General features: G+C 64.3%; 1 protein-coding gene across 1 annotated transcript in view; it reads left to right on the top strand.

The window, feature by feature from the left end:
• Positions 1-21630, top strand: part of TMEM132D (transmembrane protein 132D) — a 202006-nt gene that overhangs the window by 124893 nt on the left and 55483 nt on the right. The window contains exon 4 of the mRNA XM_037511328.2: positions 13285-13468. Within this exon, the coding sequence (XP_037367225.1) occupies positions 13285-13468 (184 nt within the window). The remainder of the gene's footprint in view (positions 1-13284; positions 13469-21630) is intronic.

Raw genomic sequence — 21630 nt, 5'->3', positions numbered from 1 at the left:
GTTGCCTGCGATGCTTTGTGAGACTTTAAAATATATGCCCGAACAGCTAAGCCTCTCCTTTGATTTTCCTTTGAAAATGAAAAATAATCAGGTTCTTGCTATGTCTCCAAATTACATTGGAAGCATTGCTAATGCGCATTAGCATGAAACGAGCTCGTTATCAACTGTGCCTCGCTAATAAAAACCAGTGTCACAGCAACACAGGTAAACAGGGAAAGTATTTAACTTTTGTGAGGAACTTAACCTTATGCTTCCAGTATCTTTAAATTCATTCGTTTACCACTGTGTAATGTCTGTTTCTGCCTACAAAAAAGCCACTTCATCAATTTTTCATTTCCTGTATTATCAGCGTTAACAATTAATTTAAAAAGTTACAGAAAAAATATTTTTACAAGGAAGCAAAAATGTCTTCATGATTATTACCCTGTAAATAGGAGTTCAGCAGACCCAGAGTTGTATGTTGGGACTTAGCGGGTCCGCGGATTCTCCCTGTAGCCGAGGGAGTCCCCCCCAGGGAAGGGCGGAGCTGGGCAGGGAAGGGGGAGCAGAAAAGACTGGGGAGGGCTGAGGAGCAGGGGTGGGGGGAGAGGCCTGGGGAGGCGGGTGGGCAGGGACGGGGGAGGAGGCCGCGCTGGCTCCTCGGCCCTGGAGCTGCGCCAGGGACTTGGGGGGCGCGGAAGGGACACTTGGAGGAGACAGGGACGTGGGCGAGCCCATGGGAGGTGACCGTTATTGGGACTTGGGCTTTGAGTCTTTTCCTCCCAGACCCGCCTGGCCCCCCGCGCCTGCCTGTGCGCCCCGCTGTGAAGCGCGGGTCCCGAGGGGCCAGCCGTGCACGTGTGCAGAGGCGGAGCGAGCAGACTCTTAGCCCAAACGATCTTCAATAGAAGTAGCGTGTGTGCAGGGAGGAGCAGAAAGGATATTCCTACTGGTGGTTTCCCGGCAACCCCTGCCCCCAGGACTCCCCACCCGCTGTGGGCGATCGTCCAGCCAGACGGGCTTGGCCCAAACCCGGGCCGCGAGGGGGGATCCCCGCCCCACGTCTAGGCCCCGCCCAGATGGCTGGGACCGGCCAGAGACCCGCCGCCAAGATGTGTCCTATAGTCCCCCACACGGTCCAGGTAACGCCGCTGCGGTCCTGCCTCGATGCTGACGTCCCCGCAGGTCTCTCCTCCGAGGCCTGGTTCACGCCTCCTGGCATCCCCGCCTCCTCGAAGTCCGTTCCTGGCCTGCTGCAGCTGTGGCCCCAGGGCTGCGTCCAGCGGGGTGGAGAGGGCGCCTGTCCCTGCACCGGGAGGCCCTCCTTGCGCCGAGAGGCCTCGGGCACCAAGCAGTCAGGGTGGCCCTGCTGTGGTCGCCTTCCTCGGGCCGCGGTGCCAGCAGCGGCGGGGCCAGGGCGAGTCACCTTCTGCCCATGTCCAAGTTTCCCACATCTACGTCACGCTCGCGCTCAGCACAGAGCAAGCACCAAGCTGATGGGGGGTCTGGGGAGTCCAGGGCTGTCGTGGGCGCACCCCATGAGGGAGACACACTGGGCGGGCCCCTGGTAGGCGCTGGCTGGCCTGTCCACGCCTGGGAGCCAGGCCAGAGAGGCCCTGCCGACGGGGCGTGATTCCCAGCTCCCGGAGGATGGAGCCGCTTTCCGCTCAAGTGGAACAACTGATAGTTAACTCCAAAAATATTGCATATTTAACTTGGCATAAAGATGATCTATTTTCCCCAAGAGTTTCTCTTCGAGGAAGTACAAATCACACAACTCCCTCTGCGCAGGGCTGATCCCAGCACGTCCATGAGTAGCAAACTGGACCCCGAGGCCCATTCCCGGGACCTCGGCGGAGCAGGATGAGCGGCTCTCACGGTCAGCGTGGCCCGCGGGTCGTAAGAAGAGCAGCGTGGACATGGTGGCCCCACGCACGTTGGGCGCGGGCCCCTGCTGCTGTCCGTGGCAGCCTCAGGCCGGACGCCCACCTTCTCGATTCACGCGTTTGCATCTAGATGATGACTTTGGGGTCTCGCCTTGTGGGTTTTGTCCCGTCGCCCTTCGTGGCCCCCCTTCTACCGCCCTTGTGTCCTGGTCACCGCTGGGTACAGAGGCCCCTGGACCTCGCGCCGCTCACCTCCTGTGTAGTCCATGCAGTGGCTTCTAGGGCTTTCCTGTGTCGGAGCCGAAGCCTTGGCTGTAAATGCAAACTTAGGCAGTGCCAGGCGCGGGCTCACCTTCCTGGGGCCCCAACGCCACCGCTGGGCTGGCACGTGGCATGTAAGATGCCGCTTCTGAGCTCTACGCTCAGCTCCAGGCAATCTGGGGGGACGTTCTGGCAGAGAAGGGATAATAGAATTATTTGGGAAAATCATTCCATCACCAGTGAGCACGGATGGCGCAGACACGCCGACCGCCGCTGAGGAACACAAAGATATCATGCTCGTTTTTCTGAATTCCTCTCTCTCAGCCTCTCCCCGGCCAACCCTCTGTCTGCAGACGGCTCCGTGCAGCCATTTGGGGCCAAATAAGGAAGCGCTCGGTCGGGGTCGATGGCGCCCGCCGCTCGCCCTCCAGGGCCGCAGACGCCCGTGGTGCTGGGTGGGGAGGGTGGGTGCACGCTGGGTTAGCCGGGGCAGCGCAGACCCCTGTTCATCAACAACATGGTGAAGTCAAGTGTCCGATGCCAAAGACAACCCCACGGCCTGCGAGGCGGGCTTGGGAGCGCTGGTCTCCCAGCAGCGTCCCCCGAGGCTCGCGCGAGGAAGCGCCGTGGTGCGGGCTGTGCCGGGAGGGTCTGTGAGACTCAACTGCGGGAAGGGACGCTGGCCCGGGCAGCGTCCACCCAGGAGCCTGAAGACTGGCCGTCTCCCGCGGGTGAGCAGGACTCGGGGAGACGCGAGGCTGGCGTGGAGTCCTGCAAATGGCCAAGTGAGCCCCCGTGGCCTGTCCCTCGGGGAGGAAGAGACTCACGACTCGGCCGTGCGCGCGGTGAGGCCGTCCCTGGGGCCCTTGGTTAATATGAAAGTTTCAGGAAAGTGCAAAGAAAACGAGCCCCAAGGAGGTGACGTGCTGCCGCCTCTCCTCTCCCGCCCCCGTGGCAGCGTGGCCCCCCGCACGCGGCTCGCCGCAGAGTGGGCGCAAGCGGCTGGGGCGACCCCCGCCTGGCCGCAGCCGGGCTGGGGCAGGTGCTGGGGAGGAGCAGGCGAGTGTGTCATCCGTGCCCTCCGGCCCCGGCGGCAGCGCTCCTGCCCCGACGCCCCACTCCCCTCGGCCCAGATGCGGGGCCCTCCCTCGAGTGCTGTCGCAGGGACCCCCCGGGGTTTCCAGGGAGCTTCTGGCCCGCGAACCCTGCGCTCCTCAGCAGGCGCCGCGGGACAGCTCTCAGCCGACCGAGTCCGCGAGCTCATCCGCCGCCCGGCCAGCCCGAGCTCCGAGCTCCGAGGTGTTCTGGCCCCGCGGGCGCTGCCGAGGGCTCCTCTCGCGTCCGGGATGTATTCCTGGTGCTCGCCAAAGCGGGGCGAGGGGCGTGGCGCCCGGAGGGCGGCGTCTCTGTGTGTTCCCGGGCGGGCCGCGTCGCTGACGTGATGGCTGCTGCCCACGGAGGCCAGGCCGCCGCCCCTGCCCGCCGAGCCGAGATGGCGAGGTTTGATCAGTGGCCACGCGGCCCGGCTCGTTGCTGACAAGTGCTCCGGGCCACGGGCGAGCTGGGGCAAGGCCCTTCGTGCTTCCCCATGCGGTGCTCTGGCAGGCGGCCGCTGCTGCTCCTTGAAACATCATCTGGAAGGAGAGTCCCGTAGGTCGGGCGGGGAGGGAGCGAGGAGCGAGTGACGGAGGGGGGAGCACGGGGCTGAGCTCGCTCTCGGGGTCTGCAGGGCTGCGTGTCTGCTCCTAAGACCGGGCGCCTTCACTCACAGGCGCCGCTGCAGGGGCTGAGCTGGGCCCTTCGCTCCTCTGAAGGGGGTGCTCTCGGCACGTCCCAGGAGGGACTCGGGGGTTTCTTAGGGCAGGTGATGCCCCGTGGGGCCAAGGTGCTGCCCGAGCAGCTCACGGCGAGGCTGGGGCCTGGCTCCCTCCGTCAGGAAGCACGGAGGCTGCAGCCTGGCGCCCGGCAGGCGGGCGGAGGCCAAGCGCGTCTTCAGGAGGCCCTGGCCGGCTCTGGCCGCGTTGGCCCGCTCAGCCCCCGCGATCCTGGGGAAGACCCACAGGCGCTGCCATGGATTTTGCCCAGTTAACAAGCAGACACACCCGGGGCCGAGGGCGTTTTTCATCACCTGGGGTCACGCAGTGCTGAGGTTGAGGAACTAAGACTCGGAGAACGTGGGAACTGCAGTGACCTGACCCCCCGACCTGCGTGCGCGGCTGGAGGGGACACGTGAGCCCCGTCAGGCCCCGGGCGCCGCATCCTGCTCGTGGTCCAGCTCACGGGCCGGGAAGGCGAATCGAGGCGAGTCGTGAGCATGGGCGGAGGGTGAGGGGGGCCGGCGAGGCCAGGGGGCTGGCGCAGTGATGGTCCGAGGCCTCATGCGTTCCCACTGCCGCCGGACACTGGCCACCCTCCTCTGTCCTCTGGGACACGCCCGGCCCGGGCCAGCCCACAGTGAGCAGGTGATAAGGATGCTGACTCTCTGCTCCTTCCAGGTCCAAGGCCGGGGACAGTCTGTCTCGGAAACTTGGACGTTTCCTGGTGGCTGACGTGGCTTGTGTCCACCTGTCCGCCTTCAGCCTCCAGCTTTCTGGACGTGTCAGGGCGGCCTCTGGCATTCCTAGCTAGGCCACCACTGCGGGCGAGGGCCTCCCCCTATGGGACGGGGGTTGTGTCTCCATGGGGGGGGCTCCTGTGCAGACGGGAGGGGCCGGGCGTGGCCTGGGCCCCAGCCGTCCAGCGCTGAGGCGCCGCGGGGTCCGTGGTGGCAGAGGAGGGCACAGGGCCCGCACAGGGGTGCTCTCGGCCACACGGTCACACGCCAGGGCCGGGGCCAGGGGCGCCTCCTGCCTCACGGCTGGACAGGCCAGGCAGGGCATGCGTGGTAGGCGGGCCTGGGTGGTGCTTGCAGCAGGCCCACGAGCCTCTGCTGGACAGGCGTGGGGTGTGCGATGACCACAGGAACTCCCCGCCATGGAAGAAAACCACCGGCCCGAGCGGGGCGTCCAGGGCGTTTCCTCCTTTCTGTTTTCCTCGTGGTAGACATTGGACGCTGGGGGAGGCCCCGGCTGCGCCCGCCCCGGTCTCTCCCCTCGGAGTGGGCCTGGCGGCCACGCCTGCTCCAAGGGGGACTTCAGAACTGCGTGTGTCACTGCTGCAGTCACCAGGGCACAGCCCGCGCCCGCAGGGTCCGCCACAGCCGCCTTGAGGCCACCGTGAGGCCGCTGGCCGGTCGTGCCGGGGCCGGCGTGAGCTCTGGGCTGAGCCGGGTCCGTGCTGGGCGGGCGGGGGCGGCTGTGGGCAGCTGTGGGTCTCCCCGCACGAGACCCTGCGCTGCTGCTCCAGGGGCCCGCGCCAGGCCCTGCTCCCCGCCGGCCGAGGCACTGGAGCCGGTGGGCGCGTGGGCGGCTTCATCCCACGCCTCCCTGTCGAGCTTCCCAAACCCGCCTGCTCACGACAGGGGCTGGTTCTCCACCTTCACGAGAAGTGGGCGGCCTCGGGGCCCAGGGCTGGAGACCGGCCTGGGTGGAAACCGGCCTGGGTCAGCGACGTGACCTCCGGTGAGAGCAGAGCAGGGCCCGGTGCGCAGCCACGTCCCCGCTGTGCTCTCGGCGTGGCCGTCTCAGCATCCCCTGGGGCTGGCCCGGCGGAGTCAATATTTCCTCTCACTCCTGCGGTCCGGCCTCGGGGCCGCGAGTCATCAAGCGGCCTGATGGCGGCCCTGGCCGGCTGCCCTTTCTGCCTCGTGCCTCAGCTCTTCGCTGGAGCGCCCCGGGGCCTCCCCTCTCAACAAGGCGGACGCCCAGAGAGGATTATTTTGCCCGAGCAAGTCACTCTAAGTGAGTGTTGCCTGGAGACCCCGCTCTCGGGCGGCCAAGGGAACACTTGGTAATTGAATGCCCCTTGTCAGCCTAATGGACTGGAAGGCGCGTAAGTGCTCAGAAACCTGTGATCAGGCGTCTCATCTTGATTAAAATGGCTGTGACTTGAAAGGTGGCAAATTGTAAAGAAGGAGTCTTGTAAACCGCTGCTGAGTTCATGTTTGATTACCGGCTCGACGTGGGAGGGTTCGCAATGGAGATGGGCTGCTGCGTATTTCAGCATTTAAACTCCTTTGGGGGAGCAGAATGGAAATCGTCGCCGCCGCCGAAGTTCCACAGGCCTCACGCCCGGGCCCCCGCCACGGTCTTCAGGCCGAGCCTGACCGGTGCCTCCTCCTGGGCCACGCTCGGAACGGTGGGGGCCTCCGTTTCCCAGGGGCGGGGGCTGGGGTGTGCCGGGACGAGGCCCCGCGCGTGACTGCCTCTGCCCGGGAGGCCTGGGCTGCGTCCTGCAGGGCGGAGGAGGGCACGCTCCGTGGCAGCCGGCACCCGCGACTCCGCTGCGAGGGGCTCTGAAGACTGGCCCACGTGGGCCACACGGTCAGCCCCAGCTGGGAGGGGCCGGGTCCCCGGGTCGGCCAAGGTCCTGCAGCCACAGGTAGCACCGGCAGAGGGGGTGGAGGCTGTCAGTCATGGGAGAGGGGTCCAGGGACACTCGTGGGGGCCGTGGCGTCCTTGGTCTCACGCCAAGGCAGCAGCCACGTGACCTTTGCAGAGAGACACGGATGTGCGCGTGGCCCCAGCGGGAGTGCGTGTTTTACTCTGGGACTTGCAAGCTCACGTGCAGACTGCACTGGGGCCCGGCACCCGGGTCGTCCTCGGCTGCAAGGCCGCCTCTGTGAGCCCCCCGCCCATTGGGCCCCCATCCCGGCTGGCTGTCCTCCCTGCAGCAGCTGCAGCATCCCGCCCTCCTGCAGGGCATGCACTGCCTCATGGTCTTCTCGGGGTGACCCTTGTGCACCACTCCAGTTTGCCATCACCCCACCCTCTCCAGAAAGCCTGGCCACAGCGCCTTCTCTGGACAGCCAGCTATGTGCAGTCTCTCGTGACACAACAGGGTCATTAGCTCCCGCAGAGGCCCCCCGCCCGGCCTCACCCCGGCACCCCCATCCCAGCATGCTGAGCCCATCCGGCTGCAGCCACTCCGAAGCCGTCACCTGGGTGCCCTCCCCCACGCGGCATTCATCAAAAGGCTGTGCAGAGAGTTTCTGATGATGCTCAGGGAATTTGTTTTATGAGTTATTGTTTTCATGTGAGTTATTAAAAACAGTGAGCACGTCGAGCCCCGAGTGGCTGCAGTTAAGAGACGTCACTGTCCAGGGCACTCTGGCCACACTGGGAGGCCAGGCTGGGCGTGCAGATGTGCGGCCCAGTTCCCGGCCAGTGTGGCCAAGCTGCCCAGTGCAGAGGCCAGCCCACAGCCCCCTGTCAGCTCGCCTCAGGCCTCAGCTCTGCCTCCAGTGGAGAGCGGCCTGGCCCCAGGTCCTCCCTTCCCAAAGAGCACACCCCAAGTCCTGCCCACTCGGGCCCCCGGACAGCCAGGGCCGTGCTCACTGGGGTCCCCGCCAGGCTGGTGGGGGCTGTTTTGAGCTTGTGTCATGGTTTGCCTCTCCTGCCCACACTGCCTCTTCCCTCCTCTTCTCGCACGGGATGATCCACGATGCACATCGTGCATCCAAAATCCTGCCACAGCGTCTTCTTCCAAGGATCCCTGCTGGGACAGAAGCTAAATCATCCCCCAATTTGTTCTTGCTCTGGGTGAGAGCAGACACGTCTCCTGTGACAAGTCCCCTCTTGTGCAACCTCTGCCTCTGCTGCCCACGCGAGGGGGGCTTCACCGCGAACCCATTTCCACCGAGACCTCACCCCCTGCAGGGAGGCTCCCTGAGGGCCGAGCTTCGTGGCCGGGGCTGTGTCTTCAGCACCTCGGACAGCACCGCAAGGCCTGCGCGGCCGCTGGCTGTCCCTGGCTTCTGCTTTCATTCTTGGGCTCGGCCCCGCCGCGAGGGAAAAGACAAGGTCCACTGCTGCACGAGGACAGATCAAAGCACTGACTGCGAGAGTCGTAGCTGACAGCACCGGGCCCCGCAGACCCTAAACAAAGCTTTTTCCAGACCTCGTGCCCAGTGGCCGCTGCAGACTACACCGGCGGCGTGTGCAGGCTGGTGCTAAGCTCTGGCGTGAGAGGATGATGCCACTCCATCCTCGTGGTCCTGGGGCCACCGTGCGGTCGTGTAGGTCGTGCACGGCACAGCTCAGCATCCTGTTGACTCGGGAACGATACCCCCAAAGTGGCTAGTGAGCCGTCCACACCCCACACTCAGAAGACTGACCCCACCCAGGAGAGCGTTGTGATCACTGACCATTTTATAGTTGAGAAAACGAGGCTGAAGGAGAGAGCGCCAGACAGCACGGCAGTGCGCGGCCGGACGCGCTCCCGGGCGCAGTGTCTGCAGAGGCCATGGTCCGAGCAGGTTCCGCTGCCCGCGCTGTTCATCTAATCTGGAGTGTGGTGACTGACGCCTCCCCCTGCGAAGCCGCTTGGTGAGTGGCACGGACCGCTGGGGCTCAGAGGTGGATGTTTGAAAGCTGAGATAAGTGCAGCGGCTTGTCCCTCCTCGGGGGGAGCTGATCGCTATCGCGTCTGCTGGAACAAGAGCGCCAGCTTCCCGGTGACATTCTTCCCGCAGCTCTGCGAGGCCGTAAATCACCCGTCATGCCCCAAACCAAACCAGCAACTCAAAAGTTTATCTTTAATTATATTTAAATCACCAGGTTTAACTGAATGTATTGACATTTATACCAAGAAATTAATTGACATTCTATTAACCTCAACCAGCAAATTAATTCTTCAACCCCAGACCCGGGGCGCCCGGAGGCTGGAGCTCGGTGGTTTTCCATCACGGGACGTACAGAGCTTTTTCTCGTGTGAGTTTAACGGTGAAACCTGAGGAGACAGAATCTCCGCATTCATATGCGCCATCAGCTAGATTCACACTGGAATTATTTTTTATCACAACAGAATAAAACACCTGAGCTGCTCGGCGCTTTCATTCATCATGTCGGCTGGGAGCGGAGAGGCCGTGAGAGGCGGGCCGGCGGCCTCACCCATTAATAATCCTGTTTGTGTCTTGAAATGACCGTGGGGCCCATCCTACTCCAGCGGCTCAGACCCACCCGCAAGGAGCTCAGGCTCGAGAGAGTCAGCCGGGCCCTGCTTGCTGTTTGCTCCCAGGCTGAGTAGAAGGCGTTCAGGGTCCCGCGTGCAGGTTGGCGGCCGGGGCGGTGTCTGGGGCGCGACCCACTTGCCGACGAGACGGCCGCCGGCCACGCCACGGAGCTGCGGCGCTTCCCCAAGTAGGCCCGAGCCCGGGGCTCGCCCTCGGACTGTCTTCCCTCGACCTGCGCTGACGTCTGCAGCGCGGAAGGCTTGGTGAGCGTGCGCTCTCGGTGTTCTCAGAGAAGAAACTAAAAATGGAGGGAGTGGAAGGATTCAGTTGCCGGATGTGGCAGAGGAAATATTTTTATTTTTTTTAAAGATTCATCTCATTTATACAGACGAGCTGGGGTACAGGCCAGAGATGTGGGGGGTAAGAGGACTCCCCAGAGACAGAGTGGGGAGCCGAACAGGCGCATCCGCTGGAACCCACTGCTGAGGGGAGCTGTGGGGAGACAGGCGGGGTCTGCCGCGCCCTGTGGGTAGCTCCCTGGCCGGGCATAGCTTGATCGTACTGAGACTATAACCCCTGTGCCCCCAGGGAGACCCCAAATAGGTATTTTTCATTCAAACCCCCTGCACCCCATCAAGGGGGGTTGCTGTGCCTGCCGCGGCATCAGCTCAAGGCAGAAGGGGAGCCGCCTGCCCGCAGCGCCAGGCTGCCCAGACCAGCCGCACCCTCGGTCCCGGGGAGGAGAGGCCAGGCCCCGCGCTGGCTGGGCATAGCTGGCTCCTGCCCCCCTTGCCAGCTCCACGTCCCCCTGGCGGCGTGCGCTGTGCCGAGTCACATCCGGAGCAGGAGGGCTTGGGGCGCCCGGCCCCTGTGTTTGCAGACGGGCCACGTCGCCAGCAGCCCCGGCGGGAGCGCCGCTCCACGGCCGCAGAGCGGAGCCGCAGGTAGAGAACCCCGAGGACAACAGAAAGATAAAGATCAAATTCGCCTCCGCCTCCGGGTGAATGTGTTTAAGAAAATGTCACGACGTGGGGACGGAAGACTGAGCTTTATCCGCTTCCTTAGCCCGCGGAGAGGCCCCAGCTCGCGTGGGGGCACGTTCCGTTGAGGGGAGGCGGCTCGGGGCCCTTGCTGGCGCCTCGCTGCTGGCTGTGTGCCCCGCCGCCCGCCCAGCGCCGCCCGCTCCCTCCGAAATGCTGGCCGCCCTCTGCGGCTGGGGCCGGCCTCCGGGCAAGACCGCCTGCGGGAGGCAGCGGCTGAAATGTCCCCGCGCGAGCGCGTCTGCGGGAAGCTGGATGAGGAGCTTGCCTTTTAGAAGCGAAGCCCAGACTCCCGCTTGCTTCATCTTAGATAAGCGGGCGGCGTCTCCACCAGCGCCTGCTCTCGGGGAACCCGCGGCCGGGCAGCGAGGGGCGGTCCTTCGGGCGGCAGGACCCTCCGTAGTGAGGATGGGCCTCGGCCTCCCGGGTCCTCAGTCTCACCTCGGGCATCCGGTACCGCGGCGTAGGCTTGGAGGGGCCTCCCGGTCATCACCCACCTTGGCTTCTCCTTTTCCAGCCTGAACTCGCTCCCTCTGCCGGGTCCTTGCTCGTCGGGCATGTTGTGTGTGAATCGAGTAATTCACGTAACCGCTCCAAGGTGCCAGTCGTGGATTTTATTAAATCCTGAAAGGCTCGGACGTGCCCCTTTGCCGCAGACGCGGGCGGTGTCCGGGCATCACCGTGATGCGCGGGGGCAGGAGTCTACAGTGGCATCTGGGGTGCGACTGCTAAGGGGGGCTGTGGGGTGGGCCCAACCATGCCCAGGCACGCCAGGCGGCCCTGCTTCGGATCGGGAAGCCCTGTATCCTCTCCAGCATCTTCTCAGCTCCCTCTCGCCTGCTTGCTGTGGGGAGCCTGGTTTCTCGGCGTCAGGGGCTTCGTGGTTGTCAGGGCAGAGGCCACGTCCACCGAGGGTCCGCGTTCCCGCAGAGCTGCACGTGGGCGGGGGCCCGGGAGAAGCGGGAGCCGGCGCAGGAGCGAGTGAGACGGGAGCACTCGGGAGCAGAGGGCGGAGGACGGCCGTGCGGACGGTGAAGGCAGGTGGGGAGGTGCAGGTGGGACCCTCAACCCCCGCCTGCGCCCCTGGCAGCGTGCTGGGGGGGGTCTTGTGGCCCCTGTGCCACCGTCCTCAGTGAACATCCCACCGTAATCAAGCCCCCGGGGAAGCCCCTGACCGTGGAAGCAGGAGCCCAGTCCCTGCCCCCAGGCCTGCGTACCCGCACCCCCACCTCCCAGCACCCGAACAAGCGCCAGAAACCCCATTCGCACGAGCGGGGGCAGGACGAAGCCCTGGGGCGAGGACGGGCCGGCGGGGGCTGCGGCAGGCCTGGCTCCGGAACAGCCTGGCTCCCAGACCGCGGGGTGGCGAGAGGCAGAAGCAGAGGACGTGAGAAGACAAATTTATGGTGACAAAAATCTCATTACGAAGTACATGCATTATAGGGATGGCGCGTACTTTATTTCCTAACGAAAGGTTTTTATTCTGAAAATGCTGATGAAGACGCCGAGAGGCGTGGGGCGCGGGAGTCCTCGGCTGCGGTCGGGAGCGCTTCGTCTGGGCAATATCCTGCTTCCATCTGGGATGGGCCGTCGGGCGGGGCGGGGGCAGACCGCGGCCCTTCCCCTCGGGAGCCCCGAGCGTGCCTGTCCCCACGCAGGCTCCCGGCATGGCTGCCGCCGCCGCGCAGGCCTGGGCGGAGCCAGCCGCGCTCGGTGCCGGGGGTCCCCGCCTCCCCCCCACCCCCCGCTGTCGTCACCAGGGCCTCCCCTAGCGCTCGCCCGCGGCCTTTGACGTCTTCCTTCCATTCAGACGCCTTCGATTTCCCCAGAAGCAGACCTGAGACAAGAGGGGTGAGCAGGAGGTTCCCGGGGTGCCCGGGACAAGCTGACCAGACCAGGGAGCGCGGCGCGGGCGGGAGGCGCCGAGCTACGTCCATGGGGTGCGGCGAGGAGACCTGCAGACTCAGCCCGGGGCCGCAGGTGGCTCTGGAGCGTGGGCAGCGCCCCTGCCTTTGGCCACTGGGAACAGGGAGCTGGGCTTCACCCCCAGACACTGCGGGGGCCCCCGAGGGCTGTGGCTTCCTGGCACCTTCAGCTCTGCATGTGGGTGGTGTCCCCGGAGAAGCGGGGGACAGTGGGGGAGCTGGTGAGACAGGAGCACTCAGAGCAGAGGGCAGAGGGTGAGTGTGCAGACGTGGCGAAGGCAGATGGGCAGGCGCGGGCAGGACCCCCCAACCCCCTGCTCGCTGCCCGGGCCCTCGGGAGCCTCCAGCCGCGTCCTCAGGGCGGGCCGCTGCGGCGCTGCTCTCCCGCCGCCTGGCTCTGCTTTCGTTTCCAGATATTTTGCCGAGGCTCCTGCAGGGAACCATCTGGAAGACCCAGGCAGGCGTGGAAGCCCACCTGATTTTTAAGGTCCCACGTAATGTGTGGGTTTCCTCATCCAGAAAAGCGGGTGCAGCTCTCTGTGGGGCTGGCTCAGCTGCAGCCCCCTGCTCCCCTCCTTCCCCGGACCCCAGCTCCGCCTCCTGCCCCGGTTCAGGGGGCGTCGTGGGGCTGGGGGATGGCAGACCACCCTAAAGGTCGGCGCTTCCCGAGCGTCTTGTCAGCGCCAGCTCCACGGCACAGGCCCTGCGGGCGTCCAGTCCCAGGGCACAGCCTGCCTGGGCTTCCTGGGGGCAAGTGGCCGCCCCTGTGCCCCCGTCAGCCCCAGAGGCCGCGCTCTGGCCCGCGGGGTGGAAGCAAAGGGCGCTGTGGGCACAGGGGCGGGGGCAGGGAGGCAGCCCTAAAGCTGCGCGCGGCTCGCGGGAGGCGCTGAAGGGTCACGGTTGCCTCCATCTGGGAGAGACGCCCGGAGTCCTGAGGCGACTCCTTTCCCTCCCGCGCGCCGGCCCGTGTGGCCAGGGTGGTCAGCGGCCTGCAGGGCCCGGCCGCTTCCTTCTCAGCACCTGCCCTGGGTCTCGGGGGTCCGGACGAGGTCTCCGGGGGCTCTGGGTGACGTTTCGGGGGGTGGCGGGCACAGGGCCCCGTGGCACCCCCGCCCTCAACGCTGTTCCCCTCTCCTCCGCAGGGCGGACGGCGCGGCCGACGAGGTCCTGCAGGTGGACGTGGCCGTGGAGGAGCCTGCTGACCCGCCGGCCACCCAGCTCGTCACGTGGCAGGTGGAGTACCCGGGTGACGTCACCTCCGACCTGGGCGTGTCCCGGATCTACGTGCGGCAGAAGGGGCTGCTCGGCGTCGTCCCGCTGGCCATGGTGAGACGCCCCGTGCGGTCAGGTTGGGGGAGCCATGCCAGGGCGCCCAGAGCCAGGGCGGAGGCCACGAGCCCGAGGGGGTCTTCTCAGTGACGCTGCAGGGTCTGGTCTGGAGAGCAGCCATGCTGTGGGCTGTGTGGTCGCAGTGGGTGGACGCGGGAGACTTCGTGGCCTGTCTGTCACCGGGGGCTGTTCTGAGGCCCAGCTGAGCCGTGGGGCTGCATTGGGGGACACCTGCCGGGCTGGACACCCACCAGCGGGAGCCACCGAGGGCGGCTGGGACCTGCCCTGGATGGAGGCCCCAGGCTGCTGTCCACGCGCTGCCAGGGCGGTGACCTCCCGACTCGCAGCCTGGGCCCCATCCGACTGTTTTAAAGCATGACTCTGACACCATGAGAGCACACAGGGGCGCAGGCGGGGGACCAGAAGGGCCGCTCAGGGGCTCCCCTGATGCTGCAGGGGGGAGGGTGGGGCACAGGGGGAGGGTGAAGGGCCTCACTGAAGACACCCGAGGCCCGCAGGTGTGTCCCAAGCGCAGCTCTCGGCTGCCCGTGGACAAGACAGGGCTCACCCAGGCGGAGTGACCGAACACGAGCATCTGGCTCCGTGGTGTCGCCGTCCGACAGCACCTCCCCGTGGGCCTGCCCCCGGCCCCCCGGCATGGCAGCTGGACGCTGAGCTCTGTGGCCATGGCCGGTGTCACTGAGAACGGAATTCTGCGACCTCCGGGATGTGATTGAAGGAGGCCTGGGTGCGAGGGGCTGTGGCTCAGACGCAGCTGTGAGGCCTTGGCTTGGAAACTGAGGGTGCTCCTGCTGCGCCCTGGGTCCACCTGCTCTGGCGCTCCCTGGCCCTGGGGGCCTTTCCGTGAGGATTGCCTCAAACGGGAGGCCTGTCCACTAGCTTCTGGCTGGGGTCCGTCGTTGGGAGGCGCTGGGAGAACCAGCCAGAGGGTGGAGAGGAAGGTGGCCCAGGCTGGCGCGGCTGGCTGCTCTCTCAAGAGCGCCTCCTGCCGGCAGTCGCGTCAGGGCGGCGTCCCTCTGCTCTGCGCCGCCTGCACATCCCGCCTCCCCCCGGGTGACCGCAGGTGACCGCATCGCTGGCCTTGCGGGGCAGTTCCTGGTGTGCGCTGAGAGGTGCTACTTTATTATAAGCCACGTGCTTCTGCTTGCCTCGACGGGACGGCCCGCTGCCTGGCCGAGCGGGTGGCGTGGTCCTTAGCGCAGGGAGGCCAGAGCGCCTTCGCTGGCCGCGTGACCCTTGTTGCACAGGAGGGGCGTCGGCTCCAGCAGGGTGGGAACGGCAGCACCGGGAATGGTTCCTGCTAAGACACAGATAGTGAATATTTTCAGTCTGGGAAGCCACGTGGTCTCGGCGGCGCTCAGCCCTGCCGGGTGCCGCAAGCCGGTGCCCCGCAGACAGGCCGCCGAGCTCGGACCAGCGCCGCGCCGGGAGGCGGGTGCCGTTGAACGTGCACGTGCCACCAAGGAGTGAGCTGCTTCTCATTTTTTCCCAACCACCTAAAAACACAAAAGCCATTCTTAGCGGAAACTGTACAAGAGCTCAGCCTGCTGGCTTGAGCCGTAGATCCTGGTCTCGTGGTCACCCTCGTCCTTGCCTCAGTTTCCCCTTCCGGAGGTGGGGGCCAGCCGTCTTACACGGTCTAATCACGAGAGCACGTTTGCTTCGGAAACAACAACACTACGGCCCGGCAGCAGCAGGAGAAACGTCTGTTTTCCTGGGAACAGAATGCGTGGCCGCTCCCCCTCGGAGGGGACGTCCCCGCCTGGGGCCAAGGGCGCGGCCGTCCACGCGCCTCCTTCCTCGGTCCCGCGCTGGTGTGCCGTGAGCCGCTCCTCTGCAGGCCTGAGGGATGCACATAAAGAATCTGCATCTTGGGTCACTGCATCTGGGGTCACCTCTGCCTGTGGTATCAGCCGCGCAGGACTTGCCTGTTTTTCCTGCCCCCCGTAGAGCCGAGACCCTCCTCCTCCGGGGCCTGGGGCTGGCGCCGTCGGCTTGCCTGGTTGTCAGGCCTTTGGCTGTGGACTGGACCCTGACACTGCGGTGGGGCCCTCTGGGTCTTGTCTATCCAGTGACCGGGTGTCAGTGAGAAGCCGCAGGGCGCCCCAGGCCTGCCGTCCTGTACGTCAGAGCTGGGGAGCCGAGGGCAGCTCCAGGAAGGGCAGCCTGGGGGCCTGTCCCCCTCTGCTGAGCTGCCTGCTGTTCTGTCCAGGCGCCCCGCCGTGCTGGGGACCCGGGGTGCCATCCACACGCTCAACCACAGGCTGCCGCTGGGGAGGGGTGTTTGAATAAAGCGGGGTTTCTGATAGGAGGGGCCCGGGGGGAGGCGGTGGCTGTGGAGACAGCCTGGAGAGCCCCAGCAGAGAGAGGACAGATGTGACTGCAGGGGCGGGGGGCGGGTGGAGGCGAGCGCCTCTCCCTTCAGTCACACGGCCTCTGAAACGTCTTCTAGACGAACAGTGCCGGAAAAACAAAATAGAGACGTGAGGAGGAAGGTGCCTGCGCCCCTCGTGGACACCTGTGCGGGCAGGCGGCTGCCCGCTGGCCGTGCGCGGCCCTCTGGGTCCAGGCAAGCGACGTCCTGGCCCAGCTGCAGCCCATCGTGCTGCTCGGGTGGGAGCTTGAGCTTCAGCCAAGATCTGAAGCTTCCAGATGGATTTGCCTGTGAGCTGTGACCATCCCGTCAGGTGGGGTTTTAACGGACACGTCACAGAATGACTTGACGGGGCAAACTTCCGCGCCCCCCGCCAGAACCCAGCGAGCTGTCCTGGGCCTCCTGGGGTGAGGGCGGCACCTCCCGTCTGTTTCTCTGGCTTGGTCCTCGGCTCACACACGTCCACTTTTCTGCTAACGGCGCGATCGTGAGTATCAGAGATGCCACGGCTGGGTCAGAAAGACGGGGGAGTAATTGCTAAGACGTTTCCACTGCAAGAGCACGAGCAGCACTGGGAGGACCCGGGGAGGCCGTGTGCCCCGCGCGGAGAGGCAACTCTGTCATAAGCGCCCCGCGGCAGGGTTCCTCCGCCGCCACCCAAGGGAGCAGCAGCCATGAGGGACGCTCGCCAGCGCAGCCACGGGCAGGGGCGCCCTCGCTGTGGCTGCCGTGCGCAGGTGGGTTAAGGCGGGGATGGAGGCTGTCAGCCCTGTGAGCGCGCGCTCACGCGTGAGTGTGATGAGGCAGCTCACGGGCAAGCAGAGGAATGGTTAAGGTCGGGCCGCCAAGTGCGCACCAGGGACCTGGGCCTTCCGCCCACGCGGCTCGCATCCCAGGGTGGGACTGTGACCAGCCAGCTGATCCCTTCCCACCCTTGAAAGGCCAGAGCCGCGTGCCTCTTACCGCGTGGACGGATTCCTCTGGCAAGGAAGAGATGAAATCACTTCTGAGCCGTGAGGCGGGTGGCAAGTTTAACTTCCTAGTATATGCGTCCAGGTCTGATGATCGGGCCTGGAACTCATGTCTTTCTAGAAAAATCTGCCCTTCATTTAAAGAAATTCCCTTTGTGGTGATGAAGTTGGGGGATAATGATAAACATACAATCCAATGACCGAGAAAGGGCTCAGCCCTTTAGAATATATGGTGCGCGGACAGACTCTGCGCTCCGGCGGGGGAGGGGAAGGGATGGAGGATGGATGGATGGATGGATGGATGGATGGATGGATGGATGGATGGATGGATGGAGGATGGATGGAGGATGGATGGATGGATGCAGGATGGATGGATGGATGGAGGATGGATGGATGGAGGATGGATGGATGGATGCAGGATGGATGGATGGATGGATGGATGGAGGATGGATGGAGGATGGATGGATGGATTGAGGATGGATGCAGGATGGATGGATGGATGGATGGATGGATGGATGGAGGATGGATGGATGGATGGAGGATGGATGGAGGATGGATGGATGGATGGATGGATGGATGGATGGATGGAGGATGGATGGATGGATGGAGGATGGATGGAGGATGGATGGATGGATGGAGGATGGATGGAGGATGGATGGAGGATGGATGGATGGATGGAGGATGGATGGAGGATGGATGGAGGATGGATGGAGGATGGATGGAGGATGGATGGATGGATGGATGGATGGATGGATGATGGATGGATGGAGGATGGATGGAGGATGGATGGATGATGGATGGATGGAGGATGGATGGATGATGGATGGATGGATGGATGATGGATGGATGGATGATGGAGGATGGATGGAGGATGGTTGGATGGATGGATGGAGGATGGATGGATGGATGGATGATGGAGGATGGATGGAGGATGGTTGGATGGATGGATGGAGGATGGATGGATGGATGGATGGATGATGGATGGAGGATGGATGGATGGATGGAGGATGGATGGATGGATGGAGGATGGAGGATGGATGGATGGATGGATGATGGAGGATGGATGGAGGATGGTTGGATGGATGGATGGATGGAGGATGGACGGATGGATGGAGGATGGACGGATGGAGGAAGGAGGATGGATGGAGGATGATGGAGGATGGGTGGAGGGTGGAGGGTGGCTGGTGGTGGGTGGATGATAGACAGATGCTGCACAGGCGGGGCGATCAAGGGAGAGCGTGGTGCCCGCTGTCTGGTGGAGGAGCCTCTCCCCCTCTGCTGCCCACGCAGCTCCTCGGCTGGCTCTGCTTCGCTTTCCCCAGGACCCCTTGACTCCCCGCGGCCTCCACCGACCTTCAGTGAGGCTGAGGCCCCCGGTGCTGCTGTTCCCACACGAGCTGCTCGAGCTCCTCCCGCGGCTTTGTGGCCTCGCCCTCCCGACCGTGCGGGCTGCTCAGGGAATGCCGGCCCCGGCTCAGACCAGCACCCCGCATGCGGCCCGGCCCCCCTCTGGCCGCGCAGGCTGGGGTCACGACGCACGGGTGTGGGTGGAATCACGGCCGATGTGGACTCGTGAAACAGCACCACGTCCCGACCGCCCGCTCCACCTGCGGAGGCTGCGCCGCCAGGTCCGTCCGCGCGAGGCAGGGCCTGGGCCAGCGAGTGTTACAGAGACGGACCCGGGGGCGCGAAGGCTGGTCCTGAGCAGAAGCTATCTAGGTAATTTGGCGCTTCAGTAGTGATAAAGCAATTACGGGCCGGTCATTAGGTGGCAATTTGAAGTTTCTTCCCTCCGCATTGAACAACAAAAAAGTCGCCGACAGCCATAAAAGAAACATCAAAGATCAGCTCGACTTTCGAAAAGAGCCAGAGGGACGTGCAATGCTGAGCGCAAGGGGCGCCTGTCGTCCAGGACGCGGACCGTGAGCGTCTCCATGGCAACCGCGTCCTTCACGTGCCCCTGACGCCGCGCAGAGAGAGATGGAGCCGCAGACTGAAGCCAGGAGGGCACCTGCGGGCAAAGCTGGCCCCGCCGCTGAGGACACGCGCCCTCAAGGGCTCCAGACGGGGGGACGCAAACTTCCGTTGCCTGCTGCCTTGCAGCGTCTCCCCTTGACTGGTCAGCCGCCCGCTGGCCACCCGCAGGCCGCTGCCACCCCTCCAGCAGGCAGAGCCGCGCCTGCGAGCCGGCCTCCGGCAGGCAGGCCTCCCCCGCAGCTGGGCCCTGGGAAGGGGGTTGAGTCACGGCCGCCGCCGCTTCTCCCAGGCTCGTTACTAAATCCATCCACCTGCTAAGTGGCCCATGTGGTAATTGTGTTTTATTATTCGTTTGAGAATTAACTAAGAGGAGTCGTGTCTTTCTGAAGGACGGTTTCATTCCACCCTGTGTTCAGTGGATGGTTCCAAACTAGGAAATGGGTCACTGAGTACTTGAAGGTAAGCGAGTCGTGCTTGTATGTTGATATATTGGCCGAAGTGGGTTTTGTGGCAGAGCGACGGAGGGGGATTAATGAATCTTCCTTCCATGGATGCTTTGCAAATTATTTATGTGCCGTATCATAAATTCAAATTATTTTTCTTCACACAAAAGGAAACTTTGTGGAGTAGCGTTCACCCCTTTGTGCGTGCATTCTACGGACATGCCTACTTATGTATGTGTGTGTACACAGGTAGATGTGCGACAGGGATACACAGACACACACGCACACGTCCCTAGAAGGCACTGGGTAGGGGGCCTCCCTGGTGGCGCAAGGGGTTAAGCATCTGCACTGTGAAGCAACCCAAAGCTACTGCAGCACGAGTTCCATCCCCGGCCCGGGAGCTACCCACAGGGCACAGCGGACTCTCCTGTCTCCCCGCTGCCCCCCTCAGCAGTGGATTTCAGTGGATCCACCTGTTCTGCTCCCCGCTCTGTCTCTGGTGAATCCTCTCACCCCCCGCACCTTTGGCCTGTACCCCAGCTTTTGTGTGCAGAAATAAATAAATCTTTAAAAAAAAAAAAACGCACTGGGTAAAGTGAAGTTTCGGTAAGTGAGACAGACGTGAATCCCGCCCCACAGTTAGCAGCAGAGATGGGGGAGGCGGCAGCAATGAACAGTGAAGAAGTCAGTGAAGTTTGCAGGCCTCACACCGCGCGCGCTGAAGACGCCGGGCAGGCGACCACACGGAGACGAAGGATTGCGATCGGGGGCACTTGGTCTGGAAGCTCCCAGAAGGTCAGCCCTAAGGAGGTGGCCTCTAGCCTGAGGTTCAAGGGGCGTCGGCCGCTCACCCCGCAGGGTGTCGGGGCCGCAGGCAGAGGGACCCGCCGCGGGTTGGGGCCGAAGAGAGAACAAGCTGGAAGGAGCCTCGTGCGAGAGGCCGCCACAGACAAGTGTCTGCAGAGGTGACTGAGGAGGGTGTGGATCGCGGCTGGGCGGCGTCTGGAGCTTGGGGGTGTCCTCCGGGAAGCACAGACGCGATGGCTTTAGAAGGACCTCGCTGGGGGACACCGTGCTGGCTTGGGCCGAGCGGGGCACAGTGAGCGGCTCCTGGGGGCCGAGTTTGCCGAGCTGGGGAGCGGGCGCGGCAGCTGAGCCCACCCGGAGGAGGGGGCGCTCTGGGGACTTGCCGAGGGTCACGGGGGCACTCAGCGAAGGCCCCGGTGGCTGGGGGTCTGGGAGGTGAAGAAGGGGTTTGGTTTCGGGGGAAAACAAGAGTTGGGGTGTGGGCTTGAGCGCTGGGAGCTGCCCGGCAGACGGAAACAAGGGTGAAGGCTGTGAGTGTCCCACAAACCCCGTTCGCGGCCACAGTGAAAACCCGGACTTGAATTAGCGGCTAAGCCACCTTCGACGCTGAGGCTGCGGCAGCTCCACGGTGTCACCGAAGAGAGTCGCCGTGAAAACAGTGGCCCCGAGTCCTCATACGACACCTGCTCTGCTGGCACACAGTAGGCGCCTTGGCGTCACCCTCACCCCCGCGAGTCCTGCCACCCCCGTGTCCCGCCCCCGGCTCTCCTGGAGGCGCTGGGTCTTGCCGCGAGGACCTGCACTGCCGTCGCCGAGCCGCACACTCACTTTAAAGCCAGCGTGAACAGCCCCTCGCAGAACCTTACACGCTGCGTGTGGAATCGCTGAATCTGCCGAGTCAAAAAGCAGCGAGCGGGGGAGTCTCGGCCACGGCGCGTGTTGTCTCTTTATTTCCAATCAGAATGTCAGAGAAGAAACTTGAGTTAAAGACCCGTCGAACCCCCTAAAGTTGTATTTCTGGGTTCACCTGCTGCTCATTAACTGGGCCTGGAACGGCTCCTGGCCGCCTTCCTGGGCCACCAGGGAGCTTTCAGTCACCACGGAAGAAAGAGAAACCGACCCTCGTCTCATGGTCAGCCCGACCTCTGCAGTCGGCACGTCCCGGAGGGCGCTTCACGGCCGCCGGCCCCGGGGAGCGCTGACCTGGCATCAGGAGAAGGCCCGGCAGCGGTGCCAGCGCAGGCTCCGGCAGGCCGGCGGCTCCTCGGCTGCGGGGGCACTCAGGGCCATGGATAACGGCCCTTGGTGCAGGAAGGGGTGTCCGTGCCGGGTCCTGCAGGCCGCCCACCGGGAGGCCCGCTGTCCCTGGAGAGCCCTCACGGGTACCTGCCCCGGGGTGCGGCTCGGGCGTCTCACGAGTGACGGCCCCAATTCCTTTTTGTCAAGAAATGAGATGCAAGTAAACAAGCTGAAGACATGACGTCAGGTCAGGGACGGGACACCGCGCAGGGACTCTCAGGCCTCCCAGCCCGAAGCTGGTCCCCCGGGAGGCCCCGGACAGGTACG

Source organism: Talpa occidentalis, unplaced genomic scaffold, assembly GCF_014898055.3.
Source record: "Talpa occidentalis isolate TD23 unplaced genomic scaffold, MPIMG_talOcc4v2.1 talOcc4.14, whole genome shotgun sequence".
In the NCBI taxonomy this organism is placed as follows: domain Eukaryota; kingdom Metazoa; phylum Chordata; class Mammalia; order Eulipotyphla; family Talpidae; genus Talpa; species Talpa occidentalis.
The sequence above is the reverse complement of the archived record's forward strand: the minus strand, read 5'-3'. Positions and strand labels throughout refer to the sequence as shown.